This window comes from Marmota monax, unplaced genomic scaffold (genome assembly GCF_021218885.2).
Source record: "Marmota monax isolate L192 unplaced genomic scaffold, Marmota_monax_Labrador192_F-V1.1 WCK01_AAM20220418_F8-fsc00005, whole genome shotgun sequence".
NCBI classification, from domain to species: domain Eukaryota; kingdom Metazoa; phylum Chordata; class Mammalia; order Rodentia; family Sciuridae; genus Marmota; species Marmota monax.
Genome location: NW_026692254.1, coordinates 30,526,106 through 30,538,685, shown reverse-complemented (window position 1 = coordinate 30,538,685; position 12,580 = coordinate 30,526,106). Strand labels below are relative to the sequence as shown.

Here is a 12,580-nt window from a genome sequence, read left to right as displayed (position 1 = left end):
AATATCTGTACCCAAAGCTGTTGAATATTCCATTAATGATAACACTGGAAAAACTAAGAAGCAAATCAACCACACATAAGCCAATGGGGAAGTGCAATTCAACACTACCCAACATCAAGGACTATCCTTAAGGTGGGGAATTTTTGTTAATAAAAGCATCCAGGCAAGCACTTGGTGAAGAGTGAAGTCCTGAGGACAGAGATCAGTAGGAGACAAGAAAAACAAGAAAGACAAATTGCTCTTCACTAGAACTAAACAGGAATTAGCACAGGGCTCACCTAGAGAAAAGAAGAAAGAGAATCATGGAGAAACAGTGGGGACAGTATAACAATGTCCTCTAATTCAGAGAATGGCAACTTACTGTTAAATATCCATAGAAATTCACAAAAATGTAAATTGTCAAAACCTTTGGGACATCAATGAAATTGAGCCCCTTACATTTCAAAACTTTAAAGGCCATATTCTCTGAAGAGGAAAGAATTCAGAAATTAATAGCAAAATATTTTTTAAATTGTTGAAAAATTATAAAATATTCTCTTCTGCTCTCCTACCAATTATGTAACTTTCAATGAAATAGGTGGTTTCTAGGAAAAATGAAAATCATCAAACTTGATTTAAAAAGCAGAGAAATCCTGAATAAACCAACATTGTATAAAATGTACTTGTCAAAGAAATAATCCTTTAGAAAGGTTCTGTGCCCCCCTATTTTATTGGCAAGTTCTTTCAAACCATCAAGGAACAGGTTATTTCTGTACTACTTAAATTGCCCCCCAAAAGGAAAAATTATGGAAAGTGCAATTCATTTTATGAGGTTAGTAAAAACCTTGATATAAAAACAAAAAAAAAAATACAGTACAAACCAACATCTCTTATGAATAAATATGTAGTAATTTTCAATAAAATACTTGCAAACCATATCCAGCTGATTATTAAACAGGCAACATATCATGGCCAAGTACAGTTAATGCCAGGAACACAAGGATGATTCAATATGAGGAAAATTATTAATATGATTCTTCATGTTACTAGGTCAGAGAAATTCGAAAAACAATATGATCATATAGATAGCACTGAAGAACCCTGGCAACCAAGCATGCTTTGGAATTCTGGCATTATACATATACCACGAGCAATACTGGTCCTGCTAAGAAAGATAACACCCAAGGACAAGAGAGTGACATTTGGAGAAGGCTAACCAAAATCAAGGGTTATGCTACAGTTTCAGTTACTAGATACTTGTCCCAATTCACACACCAATAGACAGAGAACATCAGTCCATTAGTCAGGGCAGTGTGAATACAGCCCATTAGCAGGCCTTGAAATTAACAGATTGGATCTCAACCAGCCATTTTTTTTTTTTTTTATGAAATCAGTTGGACTGGAACTAAATGGAATGGAAAAGAAAAGCAAGTAGCAGGTGAATCATTCACAGAAATGGTTAGATTTTGTTTCCTGAAACTTTTAATTAATATGAAAAATATATATGTAATTATGATATAAAGTAGATTTCTTTTATTGGGTCATAATCAAAAGTCAAAATAACACCATTAACCTGGGGTACTGAGAGGAATCACTTTCTGGATTTCTACTACTAAATACTTGGGTTTAGGATTAGGTTTGGAGTTATGAATGAGACAGTAAAGAGCTCAGGAGGCTGAGGCAGGAAGATTTCAAGTTCAAAGCCAGCCTCAGCAACAGCAAGAGACTAAGCAACTCAATGAGATCCTGTCTCTAAATAAAATACAAAATAGGGATGGGGATGTAGCTCAGCGGTTGAGTGCCCCTGAGTTCAATCCCCAGTACCAAAAAAAAAAAAAAAAAAAAAATTAAGAGACTCCCAGAATAAATGATATGTCAAAAACACAAATAAAAATAAAATGTAAATAACAAAATGGGAAAATTATTTGCAGGTTAATATTCTTTGTATATGAAGAACACATATTAACAAGAAATTCTCAACAGAAAAAATATGAAGGTAAAAATTTGTTATTCTACATCTAATGTCTTATGGCAACAATTCACAAAAGTGGTAACACACATTAACCAAAAGTATTTTTAATAATCTCTCACTGATAAAATTTCCTTAATCTTTTATTGCCAACTATTGCAAGATGAGAGTAAACAGTGACGAAAACTTTCTGAAAGATAATTTCAAAGTATAAATAAAACCCCATATGGCTTCTGACCCCAAAATTATATTTAAACAAATACATTTTCTTAGAAATATACTCAAAACAAATAATCACAAGGGTTAGCAAAGATAAATCTGAAAGCATATTTATAACAGTAATCCTACAACAGCAAAAAATTTTAAAAAATCTGTGACCAGCCTGTGTCTAGCAGTAAAGAATTAGTTAAGAAACATAATACATTCAAATGACACAACACTAAGAATAGCTTAAACACTATTCTAGAAAAATATTCAATGACATGTAAAATATTCTTCAAATTGTTTCATTTATAAAATACTTATCAAAAATAGAGTGCAATTACTTCTTTAGAGATACATACATGTTGATATTTTAACAATATTAGAAATATGTTCAAAAAAGTTTAACAGTTGGTAAAATCAAAGGTGATGTTTATTTTCATCTGTTTCCTGAGTCTTTCATATTTTTATAATTTTATGTTGTTTTTAAATTGGAAAAAAGCACAAAGATAATTTCAAAAGGGAGAAAATTTAAAGAGTCCTATAATACTATAAGTGATTTTTCACTAATAAAATACTTATTCTTCCTTAGTTTTAAATTGTTTTCAAAGTAAAATGCTATCATATTTATAAATGAAGGTTTGGAGAACAAATATATTTCTGAGTATTTGACCACAATAATTTATAACATACGTTGGCTGGAGCTGTTCGGTGCTGACAAATTCCAGAAAGTAACTGCATAAAATACTTGGAGAGGAAATTGCTTTATGCTTCCATGCTATTTATGGAAATTAGCATCTTTGTAAAAATAAACTGAGAGCAATCACAATCATAAACCTTGAAATGTGGTTTCCACAAGATGTTAGCTTTGGTGCTTTAAGAACCATTAGTAATGCAACAGAGGAATACTGCCTATTTTTTTTCTGTTATGAAACAATTATATGTAATTAGGTTTTTTCCCCTGTATCTTTAATCTCTCCCTTTTTCCTGGATGCTTCCCTTTTGGAGAACAAATACACTGCAGTACACTTTGCTAAGAAAAACCTCTCCTGTGATCCTCGTTCCTTCTCAAAGAATCTTACATATTTCCTTTATTCAGTATCTCAATCTTCTGCAATCCACATCATTCCCCAAACTTACTCCTTCTGAAGATAAGATTGAACTTTTACCATTCTATGTCCCTAAACCATATTCAAAACCTCAAAGTATTTCAATTCTTCCATCTCTCTCAATCTCAAGTAATCACTTATCAAGTTCTGTCCCTTCAGATTCTACAATTATTCTTGTATTGATATATTCTTGTCAACAACTAGTTCCCCCCCACACCCAGGAAAATATTATAAATTGAGTTTCAGGTCTCATAATTACCAACCTAATTTAGTGCAAGAGACCTCACAAGTATCCTTTGCTCAAGCACATTCCTAGTGGTTCAGTGGAGTCCTAATGGTGCTGATCATGACCTCCTTATCAATATTCACAGGACTCCATGCTGCCTACTAAGGAAATTTCTTAGCATGCTCTTAAGGTGTTCCTTGTAGCAGCACAAATTGTCCCCATTCATCATTATCTCATATCCCAAGCTACCAAACACCCTATTCTTCAAATACAGCGTCATTAAAACCAACAGGAGGAAACAGCCTTGAGAGACATTTCTGAGATGGAAGGAATAGGATTTAGTAGCCAAATGGGTACAGGTCAAGGACAACAAAGAAGGAGGCAGCAGGAGCAACACTAGGATTCTGGCTCAATCACTAGCTGATGGAGAATACAGACGCTGAAAAAGAGCAAGGTGAGAAGTAAGTACTCTGGTTTGGAAAGTATTGCTTTTGAGGTGGTCAGGAACATTCCAGTGGAGATACTGACATGGACATATTGATCTGGAGTTCATAGAAGAGGCAAAAAGCTTGGCCTCTTCCACTTTGAAGGGGCTCTTGAATTTAAAAAAAGAAAAGAAAAATAACCAAAACTGTTAGTCTGTAAACAAGTCAAAATAACACCTGGCATTTTGCCAGGGGAATGTTAGAGTTCCTAAACAAGTCTGGATGGTGCCTGGCAAAATGCCAGAGGGAGTGGTTTGAGAAGTAACAAAAGCGAGCAATTAAGTGTGGAGATTCCTGATTGGTTGACTGCTGTATCTAGTTTATGCTAATTAGATAAGCTGTGTGGAATGTATATACTGCTCCTGTCCTGCAATAAATGGCTTCCACTCCTGCTGTATCAATCTACACAAGTTGCTCATCACCCCCCCGCCCCCACGCCCCCGGTTATTTTGGTGCAGCCGGACTGCTGCACAAAACAGAGTTGTCAAGATTGTGTGTTATTTTCAAGGCTTATATTTAACCATTAATGTGAAATAATGGGCAAATTTTTACCTTTTTGGTGTATATGTAATCCTATCTGAAGAGAACATCAAAAACTTAAATTTAAGGGTCTGCATCATTAGGAGATCTGGGATTCCAGGGATAAACCAGGCAGAAGACTCTGGTGAGAAAACCAGAGGAGTGATTGAGGCTGCCTGGGGAGAACATATGGAGGGAGAGACGGGATAAAGAGTGGAGCTCTGAAAATGGGTAATATTTAAAAGGAGCCATAAGTGAACCTTAGAAGGAGCCAGAGATGGAAAGGTCACAGAGGCAGAAAGGAAAGAGTACAAGTGACACAGATGACAAACAAGGAGAGAGCATTCTCAATGAATCCAGCCAGTGACTCCACCTTGAAGATTTCCAGGCTTTGGGTACAACATGGTAATAAAGTGGAATCTGCAACCAGGACAAGTTTGAGCCTATTCAAACTCTATTATCAATGTCAACATGGATTAGAATATTCATCCAAAATCACTATAGAAGACAAGGTCACATAGGAAGTGCATTCATGATACAAAACCTGGAGAGCTGGAAAAGTCACTCCCAACTGAAACATAGGGAAGAGGAGAAGGCCACAAAGTATATCAAATGTGTAGTATAGCACATTAAACTAAGAAAGAATTATTCTAAGAAAATGTTCAAATAGGTGAGCAAAGATGTGAACACAAGATGTTCATTACATATGGCTAAGAGTAATGTGGTTTTTTTTTTTAAGTTATGGCATTGGAAATGAAAATGAAGAAAAAGAGAAGTCATAGAGATTGGGGGGCTGTCTACAAAGAAAAACCATTTCCTAGATGGACATCTGCTTAGAAAGTAGATCTGTTGATCTGTTCCTGGGCCTACAGAGCAAAGTGAGAAGAATTACAGGGAGTTGACATGACAGAGAAGAGGTAGCACTGGATCATCCTGGCTTCCCAGGATGCAAGTGGACACCACTAAGAGGTACTGAGTTTAAACCATCCTGCCAGCACTCCACCCAGTAAGGCTTCCTGTTAACTAAGAAGACCTCAGCATCAAGTGGCAAGTCATCACAGGACCATCTTCTACAGGGAAGGTCCTGAGGGACCCTCTGAAGTACTTGCATTTGCTATCAAGAGGACAGAGTCATCAGGGAGAACCAGAGTGGCTATGGCAACTATCAGAGTTAGCATCCATTTAAGTAAAGAGCTGTTTTTGCTCATCTCCCATTCCCCCTCTTTGTTTCTTATCCCAAGACAGATGGAAGAAATATGTGCAAGAAGTATTTCAGAAGCAGTCCCAACCATTCCTGAGCCATTCCATGGCAAGGAAAGAAGACAGCAGTTCCCAGCCCAATCCCATTTTAGATACGTGGAGCCATGCACCAAGCCTAAACCAGAGGGAAGGGAAATGAGATTTAAATCAAGTGGATAACCAAAATATTAAATTGCACTGGACTTTTAAAAACAGAAAGTGAATCTTCTGAAGATTTCATTAGGGATGAGAAAAGGGAATTTGACTAGGCATGGCTTTATACCCCACTGAGTTGAGATTTCTCAATAAATCTGTCTTTCAGAGGCTCAAATCTTCCAGATCACTCAAGATGGGTCAATATTCATAATCATCTCAGATATGACTTACCAAGCTCAACCAAATCCAGGCTGACCTCAAAGAAATTATGTACCATGTTAGAGTCAGGGCCCTCTGAGCTCATTTACTATGAGTAAGTTCTCTGAACCCTGATCCCAGGCTGCCTTCCTAGGACACTATCCTCATTACCCATGATTGACATGATCAAGGGTGACAGCAACACCATGGATAATTGGTAGAAATTAGATGGTGAGATCATTGTGGAACATTAGATTGTTGAAAAAAGAGGCCTGGGTTGGACCACCAGCACTCAAATGGCACCTCTTCTGTCCTCATGTTAGTTCTGGGGCTATGCCAGCCTCTCTCAGCATCTATGATTGCATGTGGGTTATTAGTGATAGAGAAGGGATGACTGTTGGCATTGGGCAGAGGTCAAGATTTAAAGCCCACCTCTGATATACTGTATTATTTTCTTCCTGCTGCTGTAACAAATTATAGCAAATTTAATGTTAAAATTAAGCAAGTTATTATTTTATAATGCTAAAAGTCAGAAATCCAAAATGAATTTTGACAGGACTAAAATCAAGGTGCCACCAGGGCCAGTTACATTTGAAAACTCCAGGGGAAAATTCATTCCTTACCTCTTCCAGTTTCTAGAGATGGCTGCCATTCCTTGGTTCCTGGCTGCATTACTCCAGTTTCTGGTTTCTATAATAGCACTGCCTACTCCTTCTGCCTCTATCTCCTCCCCTATTGTAATTGTATAATCTAATAGAATCTCTCCAACCTCAATATCCTTAATCACACTTGCAAAGTCTCTTTTGCAATTAAGGGAACATTTGTGGTTTCCAGATATTAGTACATGGACATATTTGGAAGTTGTTATTCAGCCTACCACACATCTACACTCTGCCTGGCAGCATTACCTGTACTATAATGATCAAGACGATAAGAGCTGGGAGGTCATCTACCAAACTAACATGAACTTGTGTGTCCTCCCTACCACTAAGCCCTCTGTAGGATAAGTCTCCTCTACCAACCTGCAGTCTCACAATCAGAAATGAAATGCAAAACTATTCTGTCTTATACATATGCATCAACAAGACCCAGGAGACAGGATCTGAGACAACTCAGATATTGCTTATGTTACAGGTTATGTTCCAACATTGTCAAAATCCATCTCTTTGCACAGGAGTTCCCTACAATTTTAAGACAATTCTTCCAACTATCCTTCCAGAACTACTTCATCTAATTGTTTCTCACTCTTTAAACCTATCACCTTGAGGGACCTGTTCCAACAGATGTCTGAGAACTTCGCAGAAGGATGATCAAAGATCAGAGGAGACACTCCCACCAAGAGACACAGAATGTGAGGGGATAGGATTTGCCAGAGAATCTAAGCAGGGCAGCACCTCCCCAGAGGTAAATATGGTAAGGGGCCACTAGGATACACACCAAGATACCTTGATATGATTATTTAAGGAGACATGGAAAAGCACATGATCAAAGTTAAAACCATTTCTAGAATACAGAGCTAGGAATCTCTCTTATGACTATTAAATTAATAGACAGGGAAGGTCATTTATTCCTCTCCTGGGTAAGAGGAGAGGGACCAAATTACAAGGAGCAAGCTGTAACTTGGGACAATCAACATGGGAGACACCATCAAGTTGTCTGGAGAAAGTCTGAAAAGCCCTCAAATACACCAGGTTGGAAGAGAGGGGTAGAATAGCAGTCACTGACTTCCCTGGGAAGATGGAGATCCCTAAGGAGAGAGCTGAGTAACAGGAAATTTCAGGGGCCTTTGAGAGAGGAAGAAGGAAGGCCTTTCTTGCAGTCTGAGTGATCTAGGAATGGTTAAGAATTAGTTAGAAAAACAAGGGCCTGAGCCTCATGCCTTGGTCTGCATTCTATCACAATTACTTATAGTCAATGAATATGAGTTTCAATGAGGAGAATCTGATTTTTATTTTCTAGTTGGAACATCCCACACTCCTGACAGCTCAGCTTCACTCATGAGACCTATGCCACCTGGCAGTGGCACTTATGAGGCAAGGGGAAATACTAATGAACACTGTAAGCCCCATCCAAACACCAAAATTATAAGATACCTCACAGGGCAACTGAATGTCAAGTCCACACTGAACCTAGGAGAAAAAGCAGTGAAACAGCTCTGGCCTCAGGTGTTAACACCTGCAAGAATCTCCCCTGAGAAGTACAGGCCCCACCTCTGATCCTTTGCAGCATCTTCCCTCCTTTGCAGCATCTTCTCTCCTCAGCTGTGCCTCTTGAATGCCCCCTACAGCCCCACAGCAGAAAATACAGGCCCCATGCTAAGCTTCAAACCCTGAATGCTTACAGCAGCAGCAACACAGAGAGCTGACATTTATTGTGAACTCCCCACGTGCCAGACACTGCCTGCTTTTGTTGTTTTTTTTTTCCCCACTTCACAATGGATTAACTCCTCCAAACAATTCCGTGAGGTAGATACTATTATTACCTCCTCTCTGCAGATGTGGAAACTGAGATGCGATGCAGAGATATTTGTGTGACACCATGATGAAGTGGTGGAGCTGGGATTCAAACAGTGGGTGGTATGGATGATGAAGACTGCTGCTCTGAAAACTCCTTTTATGACCTTCTGTGCACACTGCCTTGATACATGGAAATAGCACTGCCACCAGCACACAGATATGGAAAAATCCAAAAGAGGTCAGTGAGTGATTCAAGCTGGGCAAGCACTGTCCTTGGCCAAAGGTCAACAGACTGCCTCAAAGCATATTTAAATTTTATAGGGTGAAAGAAGGCAAAATGAAATGTTGTGCCTTGAAGCCCCAGCCCCATTTGATGAAGAACAAATCTGTGAAGCTCTCATGGCCTGTTTCAGATCCTCTGAAAGGACAGAAAGTCTGTCTTCATGCTTTTATCCTGACACTACACCTTACTGGCCAGAGATACCCTAAAACCACCCTGAAATACTTACCTTTTGTTCTAACAGAAGACAGCTGTTAAAATATGGGTATGAGGAGCATCCATAAAATGGAATAATGAGGAAAATGTTGCTTGTTAACTAGCTCTGTGAGAGTCACAGAATTCATGGGACACTGGAACCAAAAGAGGCCTTAAAGACACAGGTCCAGGAGAGTGCATGAGAGGAAGAGGAGTCTGGCTGATTTATCTCAGAGTGTAAGGTCAGTCACGCATAAGTGCTTACTTCACAGTCATATAGGTCCTTAGATGCCAGGCCCTTTGCCAGACCCTGTAGGCATACAGGCCACCAAGCCATGTGCCTGAGAAGAAACATCCTCCGGGAGGGGTTGCCTTGTTCTGATTCACAAAAGACATTGCATGGGATTAGCACCTGAGGACACAATATTGACTAAAGTGTTACCTGCACTTTTAGATCTGGAGACACACACTTCCTGTCTGAATCCAAGTTGCAAATGTATTTGTCTGGCTTTCAGTGCTTTATAAACTAGGAGATTTTATTAGAAATCTGGATGATTCACCTATCTTGCAAAGTAAGATCTAACAATTCTGGGCTTGCATTCCCACTTAGCAATGATCAGCTGAAGTCAAGAAGAGGCTGCGCTTAATAGATGGAACATGTGTTTTCCATTTTGCCACTGTCACCACCACTCCGTATTGTGTCTTTGGCAATTCTAGTATCATTCCTGTGTTTGAATCTTCCCAGTAGATAAATAAGGATGCAATGCATGTGTTCGATTCTCCCAGGTTGGTTGGAATAGACGCAAAGTCTAAAGAGAGGACTGCAAACAATGAAATGTGTGTTGACAGAAGTAAATTCAGAATATGTACTTAGTGGATAAACTAGAACAAGAACCTGGCTTTGCCCATTCATTGTGTCCTAGCCTCCAGCAGCCCAGTCTCCACTGAACACATACAGACAACCATTCCAGTCTGAACAGACACAGTCCACCATAGCCCAAACCATCATGATATTAAAGCTCTGCTTGGGATTCATAGAGGACCCAAGTATGGGGATTCTCCTTATAGCTAACCAACCAGAAATCATAGGTCAGAAGTTGGAGAGAAAGTCATATTCTCTATTACAGCATTAACACTAACCATTATCACATTTATGTGATTTAGAATAATGATCCTAAGTAAACAGAGACATGCTCATCATTCCCCTCCATATTACCTGCAGGAGAGTAGAATGCATGAAGACCATCCATATCAGCAGCCACCAGGGGCTCTTCCAGGAAGCCATGAGATCCGTTAGCCTAGGGGCCTCACTTGCAGTCTACAAAAGAGGAGAGTGTTGGTTTCCAATCAGCTCTGGCCCTAGTCACTTAAAAAAAAAAATCAATCAGAAAAAGGGACCCTGAAGCCCATACAATATCCTGGAAAAGTTTCTGTTGGTCTAAGATGGGGCTGCCCACTGCAGGGTTAGGCAATCCAGGGCTCCCTTTAGGATGGTTCTATATCAAGGACAGGAGGGAGCTAGGCCTGTCTCCAAGAAGCAACTCACACCTCCTGCTCTCCAGAAGCTGAGACATCCCTGCACCAGCCACCTCCCAGCCCATTTGTCAGCGCCAGGGTGTGGCTATTGGCATTTGATTTAGGAAACTAGCATAGAGCCAAGGGTTAGGGCACCTGCCAGCTTCTGTTCCTTGAGGCAAAAACGAATCTAAAACTAATAAAACCAGCCCAGAGAGGGAAGGGAACTGCTGAAGGTCACACAGCAAGACAGTGAGTTTATAGGACTGAAACGCAGGTCTTCTGATAGTTCAAGGCTTTTCCCACTAGATGACACGCAGCGCCCTCTGGGTCCAGAGCCACAACTCCAAGAGCTGAATTGAGGGAGCTTTGGAGGGCACAGACCTGCGACCAGTCTAATTAGTACACTCTCTTAAAAGTAGGTAAGAGCACACCAGCAGAAGTTAGCTGAGACCAGGAGGGCAGCGGGGCACTTTTTTTCCCTGAGTTTTCCTGTCAATTTACGGGGAAATCAGTATGAGTCCAGACTGGAAAAGCCGAGGTCACACTCGACTCTCTCTTCGCCTCGCGGGCGCCTTGGCGGAGCTGGTGTCCGGGGGCGGGTCGGTGGCTTCTCTCCATCTGGAGAAAGCATTAAGGGCCTGGCCTAATGCGATCCGCAAATGTGCTGCTGTTTCCGACCTGAGGCGGCGACTCTGGGCTGAAGGGAGGCGGCCAGAGCCAAGCCCCAAGGCTGTGCGCCCCCCTCGCTACCTCGCACCAGCCATCCTAGCGCACACTCCTACGACTACCCGCTGCCTCGCAGTAGCTCCTCCAGCTCTCTGGCCGCGTCCTCCTCACCCGCACGCCCACTTTCCATCGCACGCGCTTCGCCTCAGTCCTCTGCGCTCTAGGAGCTGGGGACCCAGTTGCCAACCAAATGGACCTTCGGACGCTCGAGGCTACTAGCTGTCTCCAGCCTGCTTTCTACCTAGAAATCCCCAATCCCGAGAAATAGAACCGTGGGGACTGCCTCGATAATCAAGAGCGCCCCTTAGCGCGTGGAGAGTCCCAAAAGACTCTCCCCAAACCTTCCAGGTCCCCACAGAGTCATATATCTAAGCTCCGAAGGGCGTTCCAGTCACGAAGGCCCCTGAGGCCCGCGTAAACCACCACACCCCCGTCTCCCGCAGTGTCCCTCCAACTTGCTTGGAGATGTCACTGCTCTGAGTCTTGTCCCTTTTCTGAGACAGCGTTCCTTTGATCCCCGTAGGCTGTCCCTGTGCCCAATTCACTGCACCCACCTTACACCGCATAAGCTTCTAGGACGTGCAGCTCTGGGGCCGCGTGGGCTCGTTGCGCGCCGAGGAGAGGCGGGGACAAGCGGCCTCGTCCACACCTCGTGCAGAATCCCGGACCAGGACCTTCCCCGACGCCGGCCTCCAGTTCGCGGCGCCGCAGTCGCCGCAGCCGCCGCGAAGTTAAATGGGGCTGGGACCGGGGCCGCCCCGCCTCTCCCGCCCCCTCTGGGCGCGCGGAGCGCAGCGCTGGCCAGGGCCCAGAGGCGGAGGGCGCGCGCCGCCACCTGCGCCGCCCGGCAAGTGCACGGCGCGCCCAGGCTCCCGTCTGCCCGCGTGCGGGCACCGCGCCCTCGACTAGAACCTGGGGCGCTGGGGGCGCGAAGAGACCCGGTGAGGGGGCCGGCTCGGCTGATCCGAGAGCTCGGGGCCGAGGCTACGGCGAGACTCGGCTGGAACGCTCCTCCGCCCGCTTCCTGGAAGCCACTCCTCGCCCTGGGCCGGCCGCCAGGCGTTATGCCAAGAGCCGGGATTGCCGACGCCGCCACCGCCGCAGCCGCCGCCGGCAGGCGCGTTGAGAAAAGGCGGCCGCTGCGCCGTGAGCCAGCCCGGCCGCCCCGCCTCAGCCAGAGCCAGAGTAGGGATGCCGTCGCCCCCTCTCACCTCCCACCGCCTCCACCCATCCCATCCGGGAGCCAGTTCTGCAAAGTCAAGCCCAGCGGCTACATGGAGGTTTGCCTGGGACTGCTAGCTCATGCCTAAGAGCGTTAGGCGCT

General features: G+C 42.9%; 1 protein-coding gene across 2 annotated transcripts in view; it reads right to left on the bottom strand.

The window, feature by feature from the left end:
• The window catches only part of Adamtsl3 (ADAMTS like 3), a 341,011-nt gene that overhangs the window by 317,014 nt on the left and 11,417 nt on the right, over nt 1–12,580 (bottom strand). Inside the window, exons 1-2 of one of the 2 annotated variants that reach the window (XM_046438417.2) lie at nt 11,811–12,022; nt 10,229–10,330 (exon numbers count right to left, since the gene is read on the bottom strand). In XM_046438417.2, coding sequence (XP_046294373.1) covers nt 10,229–10,330; nt 11,811–11,822 — 114 coding nt within the window. In that variant the 5' untranslated portion in view covers nt 11,823–12,022. Of the gene's footprint in view, nt 1–10,228; nt 10,331–11,810; nt 12,023–12,580 lie in introns of those variants that run through there. The other variant, XM_058577562.1, reaches the window with a different exon arrangement.